This window comes from Panthera onca, chromosome E3, assembly GCF_046562875.1.
Source record: "Panthera onca isolate mPanOnc1 chromosome E3, mPanOnc1 haplotype 2, whole genome shotgun sequence".
NCBI classification, from domain to species: Eukaryota; Metazoa; Chordata; class Mammalia; order Carnivora; family Felidae; genus Panthera; species Panthera onca.
This window is the reverse complement of record NC_138354.1, coordinates 38966609-38984351: the sequence shown is the minus strand read 5'-3', so window position 1 is coordinate 38984351 and position 17743 is coordinate 38966609. Positions and strand designations below refer to the sequence as shown.

Genomic DNA, 17743 nt, shown 5'->3' with positions numbered 1-17743 from the left:
TTTCTGCCCCGAGGGGTAAGGGCAGAGTCTTCTGGAAGGTTTTGCCTTGGACTTTCATAATTGAGCTCAGAGGCCTTGCCTTGCCCCCTCCCTCCCTGCCCCCAATCACTGCAGTGTCCAGCCCAGTGTTGAACAGATTGTAGTGTTTTGTCTCATTACAAACAAATAAACAGACTTTAATTGGTCACATCCTGTTTCTCCAGTGCCAGCCTGCTGCACTTTTGGCCCTACCTCTGTGGTCTCAGCTCCCGTGGCTGAGCACAGCTCAGAGACTGCGTGTGCACTGCCCTGTCCCAAGGATGGCTCCCAGCTGAAAGGGCCACTTGTTTTGTGTAATCTGCCAGAGAATGCGGTCCTGAGGCAGAGGTTCTAGAGCTGAGGGGCACAGCCGGCTTCAGCACAATCAGAAGGTCCTCAGCAGCTGCCTGTTGTTCTGGGGTCTCTGAGCGGCTCTTGGCCTTGAGCTGGGCCCGGTCCTCTCGGGAGGCACTGTCCTGGCTGAGAGAAGGTTCCGCAGGTGACTCAACACGGTTGTCAGGTGGGGACTCTGGGCCGGTGCCCCCGCCACAGGAGCCTCGTGGGAGCCTTGGGCCGGGACACCCCACCATGGCAGCCTGCGGCAGGGTGCCAGCGTGTCCCCGTCCCTAATGGGCCAAGCCCAGGACCAGGTGCTTCCACCAGCCTCTCCTTGGGGCTTCTGGCCACCCCGGGGTAGGGGGTCATGTTTGTCACTCCACTAGACAGATGAGGAAGAGTGGTTCAGGGCCTGGGAAGTACCCCGGGGCTGCACAGCAAGTGAACTGTGGCCCTGGAGCCCAGCCCAGGTGTGGACTCTCCAGAGCACATGTGCACTGCTCCCCAAGGGGTGGGCATCATCCAGACTGCCGTCCCTGGGGGCCAGGGCCTGCGGCGCCTGCAGAGCTGGGTGGGTGGGAGCCTCTGGGATGGGGACGGGGGTCGATGCTCCCACGGGGAGCTCTGAGCAGCACCTGCTGCTGGTAGGTCACATCCGGGTCATTTGTGCCAGCGGGTCCGGCTGCTTTCCTCTGATGGGTCAGCTTCAGCAGTAGGGAGGCGACTCCCTGGGGTCCCTGCCCAGTTGTGTGGCTGAGTATCACTGTTCCTTGTGGGGTGGGGGTTCTGGTCGAGCCTTTCCCTAAGAACAGCTGTGCCTTCCCAGGCTGGCCTTCCCACATCAGGTGTCGAGGACACCGCGTGTCCAAAGGGCCGGAAGGGACTCCTGGCGGCCAAGTTGGGTGCCTCCTAGCTGTTCAGGGAATGGGGTGGGGGCGCCCCAGGGCACTCAGTGCACGTTTCCACGAGTGTCGACTTGTTTGGGATGTGCCTTCACATCAACTCTGAGTCCCCAGGACGCTAGGACTGTGGCTTCGCTGTTTTTGGCCTATTCCGTGTGTTTTTCAAGAAAACCTCGGGAGGTTTAGGCAAGAGCCGTTTAGAGGTGAGCTAAGCGACTTTTCTTTGGAGCCAGCTTGTCATTGCAGCAAATGTCTCTCCCAGGGAAGAGCTGGGACTGCAGGTTGTCTGGTCTCCATGACCTCAAGTGGGGCGGCTCGACTGGGGCCAAGGGACCCGCTCCAGGAGGCCCAGAGCTTGGCCGTGCCTGTGGCCGCGGTTCCCTCCACGTGGCCTCCCCCGGGCCGACTTCGTTACCCATCATATGGGGGGCTCCTCCGGGGCACACACCAGAAGCTGCCAGGCCTCCTTCAGGCCACAAGTGACACCACGTCCCTTCTGCCACATTCTGCTGGTGAAGCAAGACCCAGAGCCAGTCCCAATTCCAGGTGGGGACTACACGAGCGAGAATACCAGGACACGTGCATCAGAGGCCACGGTGGCCACTGACCACATCCCAAGAGTTGGACCCCGGGGCAGCCTGTGCTCCTCCCTGAGCCCAACAGCTTCATCCAAAAGTGCAGGGATTGGGGCCCTGCCTCCAAGGACCATATACCATGGATTCTGGCAAGGTCTCACTTCTGCCCAGTGCTCAGGACAGTCTCCCTAACATCTGTCTTCAGCAGTCCACCTGGCCTTGGCCTTCTGGGGCAGCAGGGAGCCGCCCTTTTTGCCACTGCCCAGTGGCTCATCTGGTAGGTCCGCCAGGCGGCCGTGTCCCTGTCGCGGTCCGGCTGGAGGATTCAAACACCTACTCTCTTCAGTCCTCCTGGGGCTGCTGTCGCTGCTGCCACCTCAGGCTCCCACTGCCCAAGTGCACATCCACCCAGGGACCTGAGTCTCCAGAATCTGCTGACCAGGGGCCTACAAAATGTCCAAGGGTGGGACCGGGGTACAGGGGCAGGGTGGGGCTCTGAGGGATTATTTCCCTGCATCTGGAAGGAACCCAGGTATCCATAGTGTCCTTGACATCATCACATGTGGTCTGGTCCTGGGTCATCACCCAGGAGCCCATGGTGGGACGAGCTCAGCCCTAGCCCGAGCAGGGTTGCCAGGACTGGAAGTCAGCCACACGGGGGGCATTGAGACGAACCCAGGTCCTCCCATCCTGTCCCTGCTGGGCTGAGTTCTAGTGATGTAGAGCAGAGGGTCTCAACCAGAGTGATTCTGTCTCCCCCAGGGGACACTGGACCCTGGAGACACTTGGTTGACACATTGGGAGGAGAGTCCTATGGGAATCCAGTGGGTGGAGGCTGCTAGACATCCTACGATGCAGGGATGGCTGCTGCAACAAAGATCCAGCCCCAATGTCAACGGGGCTGATGCTGACACACGTTGGTACAGAGGTCCAAGCCGAGGTGCCTGGAGTCCAGCCCAGCAGGGAGAAGGGCTGTGCCCATCCTGCCTGGAGGGACAGGACGGCCGGGGTTCCCCACGGAGAAGTGAACTCAACCAAGGCCTAGGTGAGCGGCGGCGTGGGGTTCAGACCAGCATCTCTGCCCAGGTTGGGAGCTTGCTCTCTTCCTGGCACGCTCCCTACACATGGCCTGCTTTCGTTTGTACTCTGCTGCCTCGGCCAGAATCCCACGCCTCGCATTTAGGTCTGTCGAGACCTTGCCCGTCCGGGAAGCCTTCTGGGAGTCTCACCCAGAAGAAGGTGTTCACTCCTCAACCAAGGGTGGGAGCACCTTGGATCCTCCCTGGCATCAACCCAGAACTTTGCTCTCAGTGCAGCTGGCAACTTCTCTGAGAGACTCTGTGCATTGACCTCCCCACAGACCGACCCAGGGACAAGAAGGTGCAGGCCTTGGCTTTTATTAAAATTAGACCTGTGGGCTTCTCAGCCTCTTGGGAGCCCAAGTCTCCGATCAGCCTGGCCTCCCAGGTACAGGTGGCTGACCTGAGTTGGAGCAGGCTGCAAGGGCTTCTATTTTTTTTCTGTTCCTCCCTCGGGACCTCCTCCTCCCTCCCCCCCCCCCCCCCCTTGAGTTTTCCTGAGGCCCAGGCTCTGGTGCTGGGCAGCTGCTGGGGTGTCTCTGTGGGGTGACTCCTGGTGGGGGCTGAGCCCTTCCTCTCTGGACCTGCCTCCCTCTCCTGAGCCATCCTTTCCTTTCCCGTCCTGAGCTGGGACAGCCAGTCCTGCCATCAGATCCCTATGGTCTCTCCAGAGCCCCAGAGCGGGTTCTCTTGCACAAGGGACATGTGGACTCCTCTGAGGTCCCCCAGGACCTCTTCGGCCTGAGCCCCGAGCCTTCTGGCGGCCCAGGCTGGGAGGGGGCACCCTTGGCCGGGTCCACGCTGGAACTGGAAGCTGAAGAAAGTGGACAGAGAGGAATCACTCGGAGGGACTGAAGGGAGGCTGCTAGCCCATCCTATGACCAGCGCACCCCCCACCCCGAACCTGGCATTCTTCAGAATAGGAAAGGAGGAGCAGTTCTCCATAAAGAGAGCCCTAAGGAAGGGAGGAGAAAGAAGGAAATGGATGGTTCAAGCCAGAAGGACCCTTGTCTAACTCAGCCCCCTCGTTTTACAAACAGGCAAACTGAAGTTGGGGGTGGGGTGGTGGGGACGAAGTTGTCCAAGGTCCCTCATTGAAGGCAGAGCTGGGATAGGAACCCAGGAACCTCGGGAGTGAAGAAGGGCCCATCTGGGTCCATCTGAGTCCCCAACAAACCCTTCTCTGGGTCTTACCCTCCTGTCCCAGCCCTGCCTCACCTGGATTTTCCAGGCTGTCCCCGGGCACTTGAGTTTCCAGAAGAACTGAGCGGTGGCTGTCCCCTGGGCCCAGAGTCCCGTGTGGCAGGTCTAGGGGCCAAGCCATACCCTCGGGCGGTGGGAGGCAGCCCCTGGCCATGAGCTGGCCCAGCCAGTGGCTCTCACCCTGGCCGGCGGGCTGCATGTGGCTCAGCAGGTAGAGACCCAGGCCCCGGAGGTGGCGCAGCCGGAAGTTCTTGGGCTTGCTTCCCTGGGCACCAGGGCACTGCTGCTGGGCCCCCAGGCCCCCCTCGTAGATGTTGGGTGGCGTGTCGGGGTGGCTGGGATGTCCTCGGGCCCAGCTCACTGCATCTGCAGAGGGAAGAGCAAGAGGGTGGTGGCTGGCAGGCCACGGCAGCCACGAGGGGAGAACATAGTCACGTGCTTTAAGGCCAGCTCGAGTAATGGACACCACCCGTGGCTTGCCGAGCTTCGACCTGCCTGTCCGCCAAACAGGCTCAGTCCCCTGCCTCCTGCCAACCCTCACCCAATATGTTACTCCTCTTCCCTTTCCCATCCGACAGGGAGGTCTGAGAAACCCGAGACCGTGGCACAAAGATTTTTTTCAGGATTTTCAAGCCCTTTCTACCACCCATTTTTGCCCCCCTAGCCTAGAAAGAGCATTCCGGTGTCAGTATAGAAATTGCACAGTGGGTCCAGGATCACACAGCCTAGACCCTTGGCCATTCCCCTCTCCCAAGCATGCATGTAGCTGAGGCCACTCCGGTGGCTTTGGGCCCAGGTCGGGACAGGAGGGCATCTCTCCTCCTGCCACTCCTCCCTGCAGCCCGGCACCTTCTCTTATGCGCAGCTCAGAGAACGCACAGACCAAGGCTTCCATGGAGGGCCAGCGTGGTGGGGGAGGAGCTGCTGGGCCTCCTGTGCAGCAGGGCTCTGCTCTCCCCTGCCTGGGTCTGCACGTCTCCCGTGGCAACCGGCTCTGTGATGTCAAACGGAACACTCCCAGCCTTCCTGGACCCCCAAGTTTGGGAGAGCGTGATGCCCCGGGGTAGGGGAAGGGTGGGTGGAGGGCAAGGGAAGGGGGTGGAATCCTAGAGGAGGTCCCTGATCTGGTTTGGGACAGGCCACACAAAACAGACTCAGGTCTTGAAGGCCAGAGAGTCACTCCCTCAGTGACCTCTTGGGGTGTCAGTTTGCTCATCCGTGGGTGGGAAATGAGGCTCTAAGGGCACAGACTTGGTGAGATCTGAGCCAGTGCTTTGAGCCTGCTGAGAAGGTGGTTTGGGGTGGCTGCGAAAGTCACTTAATTTTTCTAACCGTCCATTGCCCTGTAAGTTGATGATGGGGTATCATGTGGGCCGTACCAAGTGTAAGGACGGATGTGGAGGAACTGGGGCTCTGTGCACTGCTGGGGGGCATGTAAAGTGATATGACTGCTTTGGGAGACAGTTTCTTCAAAAGTTAAACTCATACACAGATACCTGTTCTCATATAGGGAAAACATGAAGTCACATGTAAAAACAAAACCTATTTGGATAAAACCATTAGAGATAAAAAGTTCAGCTCATTAGTTACAGGACTCAAGATCAACACACAAAAATTAATTGTATTTTTACATAGTAGCAAAGAAAAAGAATAAAACAGGAATAAATTTAACCAAGGAGGTGGAAGACATACTGAAAACTACAAAAGTGCTAGAAAAAAAGGGAAACATACACACACACACACACACACACACACACACGTGTGTGTGTGTGTATGGATATATGTGTGTATATATATATGTATATATATATCCTTGTTCATGGACTGAAGGTTTAACCTGGTTGAGACAGCAACACAATCCAAAAAAGAAAAAGTTTGAAGATTCCTTACTGCTGTTTGCAACACTTACGATAATCCTACAGTAATCCAGAGTGTGGAACTGGCATAAGGATAGATGTCCCAACCAATAGAATAGAAAAGAGAGCCCAGAAATAAACCTATGCATCTCTGGTCAATTGATTTTCAACAAGGGTGCCAAGATTATTCAATAGGAGAAAAATAGTCTCTTCAACAATGGTGCTGGGACAACTGGACAGCCAGATGCCAAAGAATGGACTTGGACCCCTACCTCACATCATTTACAAACATTACCTCAAAATACAACAAAGACCTACCTGTAGGAGCTAAAACTGTAAAACTATTTAAAGAAAACACAGGGGTAAACCTTCACGACCTTGGATTTGGCAGTGGTTTCTTAGATATAATAACAAAAGCACAAGCAACAAAAGAAAAAATAGATAAATTGGACCTCATCAAAATTGAAAATTTGTGTGCTACAAAAGACACTATCAAGAAGTGAAAAGACTACAGAATGGGATAACCTTATGAATTATATCTCTGATAAGCACAGTATCCAGAATATATAAAGAGCTCTTAAAAACTCAACAAAAACCCAATCTGAAAATGGATGAAGAACTTAAATGGACATTTTTCCCGAAGAAGATACACAAATGGTTAGTAAGCACATGAAAAGATGTTGAACATCATTAGTCATTAGGGAATTACAAATTTAAATGATCGTGAGATACCACTTTATACCCATGAGGATGGCTATAAGAAAAAAAAAATGACAATATTAATGAAAATGTGGGAGAAGGTGGGGCGCCTGGGTGGCTCAGTGGGTTAAGCGTCCAACTCCAGCTCAGGTCATGATCTCACGGTCCGTGAGTTCGAGCCCCGCGTCGGGCTCTGTGCTGACAGCTCAGAGCCTGGAGCCCGTTTCGGATTCTGTGTCTCCCTCTCTCTCTGCCCCTCCCCTGTTCATGTTCTGTGTCTCTCTGTCTCAAAAATAAATAAACGTTAAAAAAATTAAAAAAAAAAAAAAAGAATATGTGGGAGAAGTTAGAACCTTCTTACACTGCTGGTGGGGATGTAAAATGGTGCAACCACTGTGGGAAAACAGTTTAGCAGTTCCTCTACAAGTTAAACATAGAATTGCCATACAACCCAGTAATTCCGCTCCTAGGTATATACCCCAAAGAATTGACAATAGGTTATTTCTTTATTTCGAGAGTGGGGGAGGGGCAGAGAGAGAAGGAGAGAGAGAATCCCAAGCAGGTTCTTACAAATCGTGAGATCATGACCTGAGCTGAAATCGAGTCGGACACTTAACTAACTGGGCCACTCAGGCACCTCTAGTTTTGCTTTTTTAAAGCTTTTTTGATTTTAGTCATGCTTACTGAGACACAATTTTAGATATGGTAAAACTGACCTTTTTTTGTGCAAAGTTCTGTAAGTTTTTATAAACACCTACTGTCATATAGTTAGCACCACGATCAAGATATAGAACAGTTCCATCACCCTCCGAATATTCTTTTGTACCTACCTTCTCCTGGCAACTATTGATGTCTTCTTATCCAGACTGTCATGTAAATGGAATCATACAGTATGTAGCCTTTTGATTCCGGCTTCTTCCAGTTAGCATAAGGCATTGGAGTTTCAGCATTGTCCTCCTATATATATCAGCAGTTCGTTTCTTTTTTTACTTCTGACTGGTAATCCGTTATATGGATATACCACAGTTTATCCATTCATAAATTGAGGGATGTCCGTTTGAATGCTTTCAAGTTTTGGGATCAATGTTTGTGTACAGGTTTTTGTGTGAACCTAAGTTTTTGTTTGTTTCTCTTGGGCAAATACTTGGGAGTAGAATTGCTCAGCCATATGTTTGTTTGTTTGTTTGTTAATATTTATCTTTGAGACAGAGACAGAGCATGAGCAGGGGAGGGGCAGAGAGAGGGAGACACAGAACTGGAAGCCGGCTCCAGGCTCTGCGCTGTCAGCACAGAGTCCATCGCGGGGCTCAAACTCACAGACCGTGAGATCACGACCTGAGCCTAAATCGGAGGCTCAACAGACTGAGCCACCCAGGCGCCCCCTTTTTGTCTGCTTTCTAACTGATTTGCTTTTTTACTGATTTGGAGAGTTCATTATGTATTCTGGATACAAATCTTCCTATCACGTGTGTTTCGTGGATATTTTTTTCTAGACTGTGGGCTATCTTTTCATTTTCTTAAAAGTGTCTTGAAGAGCAGTTTTAAATTCTGCTGCAGTCCAATGTATTTTTTTTTAAACTTTTTTTTTTTAAAGGGCTCATACTTCTGGTGTATCTAAGAGATCTTGCTCAACGCAGTCACAACCCGTTTCCCCTAAGTTTTCTTCTAGAAAACTATAGATTTTAGTATATGTGCTGCCGAAGCGAGCACTAGATTTTAAGCTTTACGTTTAGGGAAAAACAAAACTCTCCACGGAAGCGCGACCAGGTGTGTGGGCTCTATTTCGGGACTCTCTTTAAGGGCCGAGCCTTTGTGCGTCGGTTCCTTCGCCCACACCAACAGGGAGGAGGGTGGCCAGAGGGTGGCACTACTTCCTCTTGGCCCGCCCTTCCGGACTCGGCACACTTCATTCACGCCCCCAGCCCCTCTCGGTCGCCTGCCTCCCACCTTGGCAGCCAGGCAGGGAGGACTCCCACGGGATCTCCCGGCGGCCAGGCCACGTGTCACGCGCATCCCTCACCCAGCAGCCCCACACTCCCTCCACGGGCTCACGCCCACACCCACGCCCCAAAAGCCACGGTTGCCAGGACAATCCCCGGCCTGCAAGGACCGGGGCCGATTTCCGGCCTGCTGTGAAGCCCGAGCCAGCTGCGCAGGCGCGGTCGCGCCAGAGCCGCCTGTCGCCGCCTGGTGGTCAGCCTGGGTTTTCGCTCAGCTACATCCCGGGCCTCGCCCCTTCATGCTGTTGCCGCTTCTCTGGGCCTTCGGTCGCCGGTGAAGCCAGCAAGTTTACCCATGGCAGAGAGAAATGTGCTGGGCACGGGAGACCCGGCTTCGTAACATTACCGTACATTCTGTCTAGGGGAGTTGAGGAAGAAATGTGAAGCAGTACGTAGAGCGCCTAGCAGTGTCAGGCACGTAGTAGGTGATCAGAATGCGTCCGCCAGGGCCACATGTGTGTTTGCAACGTGTGTGAAGGGTACGCAAATGCTGCGCACTCGCAGCCCCTAGCCGCGACCGGAATCCCTCAGCGTCGCCAGGCGCACCCGGCCCAGCGCCCTCTCGCTTGCGCATGCGCACGCGCGCGACCGGGCCCCTTCCGGCCCAGTCTTGTTTGGCCCCGGCCGCGCGCCGTTGAGGGCTGGGTGTGTTGCCATAGAAACCCGTGAGCGCTGAGGGCGAGCGACCCAGACTCCAGGCTGCTGGGGACCAGAGCGCCATGTCTTTCCGCGACCTCCGCAGTAAGGCATACCTGCCCGCTGTCACCTGCGGGTCCTCGGTCCGAGGCGTGCACGGCCAGAACCCCCTCTCGAGCCTGTGCGGCTCAGGGGTGTCCCTGCCCGCTGCCGCCCCCCCCACCCCTTCCAGGCTGGGCGCCCCAGACTTGTCTCTGCGATGGCGGGGGGGTTGTGTGTGTGCCCGCGGCCGCGTGTGGCTAGTGCGGCTGAGGAGCCGGGGTTAATCGTATCTAATGTCATAGGACTTGTATTGCCACACGGGGCTGCTCGCTGCCGTATTGGAAGACGATGAGACGTTTTTGAGTGGGGTTAGCTTAAGAGCTCAGAAAACCGAGGAGGGGACTGGTGATTGATAATACTTGCAGCTGATACCGAATTTTTACGATCTGTCAGGTAGTTCCTGTTCTGTGCGTGTGCATCGTTTCATTTACTCCCCGGAGCTACTCTGTGCTCCTGTATTTAGAGAGGAGGAAACGGGCAGCCAGGTCAGGTAACTCGGTCAGAGGACACAGGCGGTGAGAGCCGGCGCTGGAGTTTGAATTCAGGTTGTCTAACTTCCAAAGCCTGCGTGCTTCCTAACAGAGCTGGTGAGGAGAAGGGAGCCCAGACACCTCTGCTGGAAGGGTGGGGAAGTGGAATCCGGATAAGAGAATTCGTTACTAATTCTTTGGAGCACCTGTTACACACCAGGCGTTTTACGTTCAATACGGTATTTTAGTCCTCGCTTTGGCAGAGGTAGGTAGTGTAATCGGGATGAAATACTTCGAGCCACGGAGAGGTAAAGTTGCTTGCTTTAGGTCACGCAGCTAGAACTGGGTGGAACCAGGGATCCGGACTTGGCCCTGTGTGAATCGAATTCTCTTGCCTTTTAGGCACCATCATTTTCTGAATCTGAAGCGGTTGAGCAGGCGGGCTCCACCTGCGTGGGTGGAGCCGGTGATTGCCAATGTGGTGTGGTCTGGGGTGCGTCTTCACTGCCAGTTTTCCAACCGAATTGCTGGAAATGTCACCATTAACGATTACTCCTTTCAGTTGTGATTGGAGGCCTCGCGTTTTATTGACACCCCTGGTAGTACCACGGTGTGAATTACGACCTCTGGGATTTGCGGGGTCTGGGGGACTGTGCGTTGTAGAGACCAGTTTCTGCCCCCCCCCCCCCCCCCCCCACTGTTAGAGACCGAGGCCAGCGTTCTGCTAGGGGACGCTCAATGGAGTTGTGTTGGGGGGGAAGGTGTAAGAAGGGAATTTCTGAACATTTTGCCCTTAATGAATGCCAAACGTGTGTGCAATTTATGGTAAGAGTCTCAGTCAAATTGTCCCCATTTTGCGGAATTAACCGAACCTGACTACTCAATAGGAGGACGGATTTAGGCAGGTCCTGGCTGTGTGGTGGGAAGACTGCCACATTATTTACCACCACTGTTCACATTTCCCAGAAAACAGTGACAGAGGCCCTCTGTGCCTTTGCTCTTTCCTTTGCTCGTACCTTCTCTTCTGTTGCCTGCTGACATCCAACCTAACCTCCGGTGCCCAGGAAGTTTATTTGTGAATGTCGCTGAGATATTTTGAACCTTCAGGAAGGGCGAGGATAGGCATTCTGTAGCCAGAAGCGCACCGAATATAGACCTTGGCACGTTGTGGAAACGCAAAAAACGTTTGTTGTGTTCATTTGCTCATTCTGCTCAAAGCTTAGTGACCACCACCTCCGGTTTCGACAAGTATCAGTAGTGTTGTTTCTTGTTCTGGTGTATAAAAAAAAAAAAATCTAAGTATTGCTGTATAGTTCCACCAGTCTCTTTAAGATTTCTTTAAATATGCAATTAACCTTTAAAATTTGGGTTATATAGGACCTTAGTCCTATATGCTCACTAAACAAAGATAAAAAAGACAACTCCAAAATAACTCAGGTGAACTTCTCCCTGACCACCATCACCTCTAAACATAACCACTGTTCACATGTAATGTATTTTTTCCTTATGACCTTGTATAAAGCCAGGTGTAGCGGGATCCTCGGGCAGAGTCGTGACACTGAGGCTTTTGTTTCCGGGAAGCAACTTTATTCTTGCCGGCACCGCTCAGTTGGGTTCGTACCCGAAGAACTGAGCCCCCGGTGCCTCGTGGTGTAGTTTTTTAAATCTATTTTTTACTTCTTTGTCTCCCATATATGGTAAGACACAAACACGTAGTCTGAACTAGTGATCTCCTGTTACAAGGTCGTGACGGATGTTGTCACGTACGTGTGGTATGTGTATAGCCAGGTCGCCTTGAGGTTTTGGTTTTTTTTTTCCCTCCTTAGGGAGGGAACCCTGCCCCACAAGTAATTCTCATTTTGAATAGTACAGAGAAAGATATCCAAGAGAAATGACCTACCAAAGAAAGATTCACAGCCAGTCCCTAAACCCTGTTATAACGTAAAGCTTTTACTTTGCCCTCCCGTTGAACTTAAATGTTTTTCAGGAAGCAGAGATGTTTTTCATCTCCTTTTCACTTTCCCTCTTAGAGAGTTGATAAATAGTCCCCCAAACTGCCAATATGTTGGGAATAACCAGGGAAAGCAAGGGAAATGTCGAAGTTAGTAAGTGGTTGGTCTTTGATGGGGAACTGACTGAATTGTTTTACCTTTGGACAGATTTCACAGAGATGATGAGAGCCTTGGGATACCCTCGACATATCTCTATGGAAAATTTCCGCACACCAAATTTTGGACTTGTGTCTGAAGTGCTTCTTTGGCTGGTGAAACGGTTAGAACTTTTATTGAGGTCTAAGAATGAATACCATATTCCATAGCTACCAAGAATAGAATACCGTTGTGAAGCAAAAGGAAGAATTCAATAAATTTAAAAAAATTTTTTTTAACGTTTATTTATTTTCGGGAGAGAAAGAGAGGGAGAGAGACAGGCAGAATACAAAGCAGGCTCCAGGCTGCGAGCTGTCTGCGTGGAGCCCGACGCGGGGCTCGAACCCACGAACTGTGAGATCATGACCTGAGCCGAGGTTGGACACTTAACCAACTGAGCCACCCGGGCACCCCAAGAATTCAATAAATTGTGAGTTTGACAGACTCCTTTGTAACCTGTTTAAAATCAGTGGAGTATAGGGGCGCCTGGGTGGCTCCGTCGTTTAAGCGTCTGACTTCAGCTCAGGTCATGATCTCATGGTTCGTGGGTTCAGGCCCCACATAGGGCTCTGTGCTGAGACCTCAGAGCCTGGAACCTGCTTCCAATTCTGTGTCTACCTCTCTCTACCCCTCCCCTGCTCGTTGTCTGTCTCTCAAAAATAAATAAATGTTAAAAAAAAAAAAAAATCAGTGGAGTACAAAGAACGCCGTGGGAGAAGGGAATATACCAGGCAGTGGTAAAAGGAGATTTCTTAGTCGGAAGCATGCACTGCGCTCAGGTCCAAGCGCCTCTTCATGCTCTCACTTCCACAGGGAGTGATGGTCTCCCCACACACTCTGATGAGCACTGGAGTAGAAATTACCAAGTTTTAAATTTCATTTTGGGTGAGAAATCTACCACGGTTCAGGGTTGGCAGACTTTTCTAAGGGGATTGCGACTATTTTAGCTGTCACAGGCTACATAAGATCTTTGTTGCAAATTCTTACACGTGTTTTGTTTGTGATAGGTAATCCTTGAAAAGTGTAAAAACTCTTCTTAGCATGCAGGCTGCCTAGGAAGAGACTGCTGACTTCTGACCCCTGGCGGGTCGTCAGTGGCACCTGTAACTCCGCGCTTCCCAACCTCACGCCCTTGTGTCAAGGGCTGTCGGCTAGAGTAATAGTTCTGATTATGTTAATTACACTTTCAGGTCTGAGACAGATTTAAGTTTGTGTGCTGAGCCGCAGACTTGATTTCTGGAATCCCATAAATCTGTTCTTAGGTGAGGACTCAGCATTCCCTTGAGTGTTTAGCATTTTATGCTACTTTTGAGGTCTCTCTTAACCTTGCCCCCTTAGCTGGGGCCTCCAAGAGCTAATTGTCACAGATCCCCTCAGCTGCCTGCTTTCTCTTGTGTTAACTTTCCACTTAATTAACTTGTGTCTTTTCTTTCTGTGAAAGGTATGAACCTCACACTGACATCCCTTCAGATGTGGAGACTGAACAAGACCGAGTGTTCTTCATTAAGGCAATTGCCCAGTTCATGGTTAGTTCCCGGCTTTGTGATAGAGTGATAACACGAACCCCACTGGAGAGGAGTCCTCGTCAGGGCCGCTTGCGGGTTTCTGACCGCCTCCCGTTAGCAGGTTTCTGGTAGCTGTTTCACCAGCACAGAGTTTTGGGGTTCTGTTTTTAATTCATTGTTTGTTAAGAATTCTATTTCGTTAGTTTTGAATGGGTAATAGATGTCGCGGTTCAACATTTTTTACAAATGTGAAACAGTAGAATGAATGGCTTTTTATCCTGCCTGCCCGTTGACCCAGTTCCGTCCCCAGTCGCATCTTCCAGAGTTTTCTTTATGCATAGGTAAGCAAATACAATATACATTCTTTGCCCTTCCTTTACATACATGGTGTTTGGGATCTTGCTTTCTTAATGGTGCATTTTGGAGAACTTTCCAAATACAAATACAGCTTCCTCATTCTTTCTTATAGCTGAGTAGTAGTGCTTGTTTGGGTATACCATGATTTATGTAGTTTATATACAGATAGGCATTTAGACGTTTGTAACTTTGTGTCTCTGCAACAGCGCTGTCGTGAATAACCTGTACATATCCTTTTCTTCATGACTGCGTCTCTAGCATGAGTCCTTAGGATTGGAATTGTTGGGGCGAAGATAATGTGCATTTGTAATTTTCTTGTCCCTTACCAAACTGCTCTCCATCCAGATGGCGTCCGTTTACACACCCGCTTGCGGTGCCTGAGCCACTTGAAAGTTTGACCGTTAATACAGTCAGGTTACTGAAGAGAGATTTTCCAATTACCTACATAGGATTTGATTTAGATTTTTCGTGGAAAGGGCCTTAAACTGTTACTCTTCTTTTGTCTGCAAATAGGCCACCAAGGCACATATAAAACTCAATACCAAGAAGCTTTATCAGGCAGATGGGTATGCAGTGAAAGAACTTCTCAAGATCACCTCTGTCCTTTATAACGCCATGAAGACCAAAGGGCTGGAGGGCTCGAAGATAGGAGAAGAGGACGTCAGCAAATTCAAGTTTGATCTTGGCTCAAAGGTGAGGCCCATGAAAGGCTCCTGGTGAGGGACGGAATATTTATTTCTTAGGGTCTGAAATGGACCCTGTCAGATACTCCCGGCGCCACTTCTTTCCTGACGCCTTAACTGAGAGCAGTTTTTCAGTTTTGCACTCGTCAGCACTTGGATACAAACAGAAGCCACGGTAAATTAATCCAGCTCCTCATCGAAAGCCCGCTATATGCCAGGCACAGTTCAGGCGCAGGGGATGCGGGCATGAACACCGAGGACGGAAACCCGCTCTTCCTGTGGCTCAGTTAGGGGCGTCAGACTAAAGCACACAGCAGAAGGAATGTCAGGTCACAGGTGGCCGACGTGTGGGGAACTGTAAAGCAGGGCAGGGGCGGGGAGGGCCGGGGCAGGTGTCCTCAGTAGGGAGATGGGAGAGGTGCCATCTTCAGCAGGAGGACAGGAAGGGATTTGAAATTCTGTGTTAAGAGCATCACTCTGGCTGCTGGGGTGAGATCAGACTGAGGGGGGAGGTGAGGGTGGAGGTGGACCTGTTACAAAGCAAGACATGACAGTGACTTTGAACCAAGTGGGTGACGTCAGGAGCTCAGCTGAGGTAGGAGGGAGCTGAGTTGCCAGGCATCGGAGTCCTGGTTCAAGCAGCAAGTCAGAAGTGGGAGTTAAGTCCTGAGTCACTTACTGTCATGGTTTGGGCAAGGGGCTAAAAGCAGAGGAAGTGTCCCCCCGGCCCCCACCCCGACGCCATTCCTTTTTCTCCCAGGAGAGGGCGCACCAGTCAAGGGTTGTGTCCTGAGGGAGCTCTGAACAAAAGGCCCCAGCAGTTTTCACCCTGAGGTGGGGGAGGACCAGGAGTGGCAGAGTGGTGGGTGCTGGGTCTTTGGGGAGACTGTCCTCGGGTTTTCTCCTCAGCTCCCTAACAGGGAAGCCTGGGAGGCACCAGAGAGGACCTCAGCCGGAGGCCGAGGATGGGAGACCTGGGAGGGGAGGCCCTGGGGCTAGGAAGGCGGATATTTTGTAGGAACCGGTGGGTCAGGGGGCCGGAGTCCTTGACTGCCACTCCCTTCAGAGCCTGCAGCGAGGAGTCTCTTCTGGTGCGCGGTGGGCGCAGCTCTCCCCGTGGGGCCCGCCAGGGAAAACCTTGGCGGTCGCCCATGGTCAGGCCAGAGAAACCACACCTAGGTTTTTAACCAGGAGTGAGACGCCTCCATGGAAAGAAGTGACCGGAAGTTAGAACCTTCTTTGAACGTAGATCTTGGGGGCTTGGATGTGAGTTGAGAGAAAACAGTGCAAGGAAGATCCTACAGCCACGCTGTCCGGTAGAACTTTCTGTGATGATGGATGGGTTCTTTATCCGCGCCGCACGGTACGGCAGCCACTAGCCACGCGTAGCTAGCACAGCCGGGTGGGTTCTAAATTTTTTTACTTCCTTATTCATCTTTTTCTTTTCTAAATTTTATTTAATTTTAAACAATTTAACATTGAAAATGGACACATGTGGCAAGTCCGTGCAGTATCAGACATCCTAGCTCTAAAGTCTTTGGTCTGAGCACCGGAACCGACCAAGTTGCCCGTTTCCCAAACGGAGGGGAGCATGGAAGGAGCGGGCTTGGTGGGAAGGGTGGGGCGTTTGGTCTGGAACACGTTCAGTGTGAGGTGTCGGGCCTCAGGTCATAGACGGCGTTAGGGCTAGAACTCAGGAGGGAGTGTGACTAGGAAGACTTCGGGGGACCAGACTCTGATGTACTCCAGGCCCGGAAGCAGGGGAGGTGAGACTCCCGCGGAGAAAACCAGATCTTTGCTGCCGTGAGGCGGGTGCAGCTGGGGCTGGAGGAAGCAGAAGCGGGAAGAGAGTCCTCAGCTGTGAATGAAGAGGGAGCCTTGTTGCTGGTGGTCTGGGAATAAGAGGCGGTGACATGTAATTGCAAGAGAGCAAGAGGGAGCAGAGCAAGGAAACATTGGGGCTCTTTGGAAAACGTAGCAGATGCAAGGAAGAGGGGGTGACCTGTGAACCCTAAGAAAGAAGCTTGTGCTCAGACCACGGGCCGTCATCTTCACGGCAGCAGCTGCCACCCTTGAGGGAGCCGGGCGCTGCTGCAGGGCTGTGGACGCGTTACGTCACGTGGGCCTTAGCGGCCCTGTGCGGCCCGTCCGGAGGCGGGGGCTCGGGGGGTGGGAGCGATGAACGCGGGGCACCAGGGTTCTGAGGTAGGACGTGTGCCTCTCCGGTTGTCCCTCCTGTGGTCACCCTGCTACCTTCGGGGTCCCCTGTTGGGACTGAGTCGGAATAGGAAGCATGTCCCTTTCACCCTCCCTACACTTCCTGGTTGAGGAATACATTTGACTTGGCATTTGGATTTTCGGAGAGCCCCACGTGTCCCGGGAGTGCGCCTCCGCAGGATGTAACATGTGTCCCGTGCAAAACATGGTCAGTAGTCAGGTATCCTGACGGGAGACAGGAATCGATGTTAACAAACTGGTTATTCTGAATGTCTGTTAACCTATCACCGAGATTTCCGTTTTTGATATTTTTCCTTCCAGATTGCAGACTTGAAAGCAGCCAGGCAGCTTGCTTCTGAGATCACATCCAGAGGGGCCTCTCTGTATGACCTGCTGGGCAAGGAGGTGGAGCTGAGGGTAAGCGGTATTCGGATGCTTGAATACTTCCTCAACGAAGCATTTTTCATCGTTTTCCTTTCCAGTTCTGCTTTTCCCGGTCCTTCTGATTTCATTAAACCATACCTGACTGGGGCTCCTGGGTGGCTCAGTTGGTTGAGTGTCCGACTTTGGCTCAGGTCATGATCTCGCGGTTCATGAGTTTGAGCCCCGCGTCAGGCTGTGTGCTGACAGCTCAGAGCCTGGAGCCTGCTTCGGATTCTGTGTCTCCCTCTCTCTCTGCCCCACCCTTGCTTGCGCTCTCTCTCTCTGTCTCTCAAAAATGAGTAAACGTTAAGTGTGTGTATATACATATATATCTATAGACACACACACACACACACACACACACACACATATAAATGTACCTGATTAAATGAGATATCGTGCTGGGAAGTAATACACAGCGTTAGCTGCCATTCTTGCTTCTAGGGCCACTGGTCTGTTTTTATTTTTTTTTTCAACGTTTTTTTTTTTTTTTTTTTTTTTATTTATTTTTGGGACAGAGAGAGACAGAGCATGA

General features: G+C 51.9%; 2 protein-coding genes across 7 annotated transcripts in view; one reads left to right on the top strand and one right to left on the bottom strand.

Annotated features, from left to right (window-relative positions):
- Positions 1–3212: 3212 nt before the first annotated feature.
- Positions 3213–17671, bottom strand: CE3H16orf90 (chromosome E3 C16orf90 homolog). Of its 4 annotated transcripts, XM_060648294.3 has the most exons (4): positions 17589–17671; positions 10893–11148; positions 4129–4479; positions 3213–3724 (listed from the first exon to the last, which is right to left on the bottom strand). In XM_060648294.3, exons 2-4 carry the CDS (start codon positions 10915–10917, stop codon positions 3567–3569), a joined length of 534 nt encoding a protein of 177 aa, XP_060504277.2. In that variant the 5' UTR covers positions 10918–11148; positions 17589–17671; the 3' UTR covers positions 3213–3566. The 4 variants fall into 4 exon arrangements, with proteins under 4 accessions (XP_060504277.2, XP_060504279.2, XP_060504276.2 ...); XM_060648296.3 differs by lacking the exons at positions 10893–11148; positions 17589–17671 and adding an exon at positions 7499–7923; XM_060648293.3 differs by lacking the exons at positions 10893–11148; positions 17589–17671 and adding an exon at positions 4963–5109.
- IFT38 (intraflagellar transport 38) overlaps positions 9277–17743 on the top strand; it is a 35685-nt gene continuing 27218 nt past the window's right edge. For 2 of the 3 annotated variants that reach the window (XM_060648290.3, XM_078440179.2), the window contains exons 1-5: positions 9277–9409; positions 12036–12147; positions 13465–13549; positions 14399–14578; positions 17107–17202. In XM_060648290.3, coding sequence (XP_060504273.1) covers positions 9388–9409; positions 12036–12147; positions 13465–13549; positions 14399–14578; positions 17107–17202 — 495 coding nt within the window. In that variant the 5' untranslated portion in view covers positions 9277–9387. Of the gene's footprint in view, positions 9410–9799; positions 9994–12035; positions 12148–13464; positions 13550–14398; positions 14579–17106; positions 17203–17743 lie in introns of all 3 variants that reach the window. The other variant, XM_078440180.2, reaches the window with a different exon arrangement.

Bases quoted from the DNA above. Each gene is read 5' to 3' on its own strand.
- CE3H16orf90 (XM_060648293.3), bottom strand. From the start codon at position 5,008: ATGGAAGCCTTGGTCTGTGCGTTCTCTGAGCTGCGCATAAGAGAAG. The intron at 4,480-4,962 runs GTGCCGGGCTGC...TTCCCTCTGCAG, and splicing joins TGAGCTGCGCATAAGAGAAG to ATGCAGTGAGCTGGGCCCGA. The intron at 3,725-4,128 runs GTGAGGCAGGGC...CACTTTCTTCAG, and splicing joins GGACAGCCTGGAAAATCCAG to CTTCCAGTTCCAGCGTGGAC.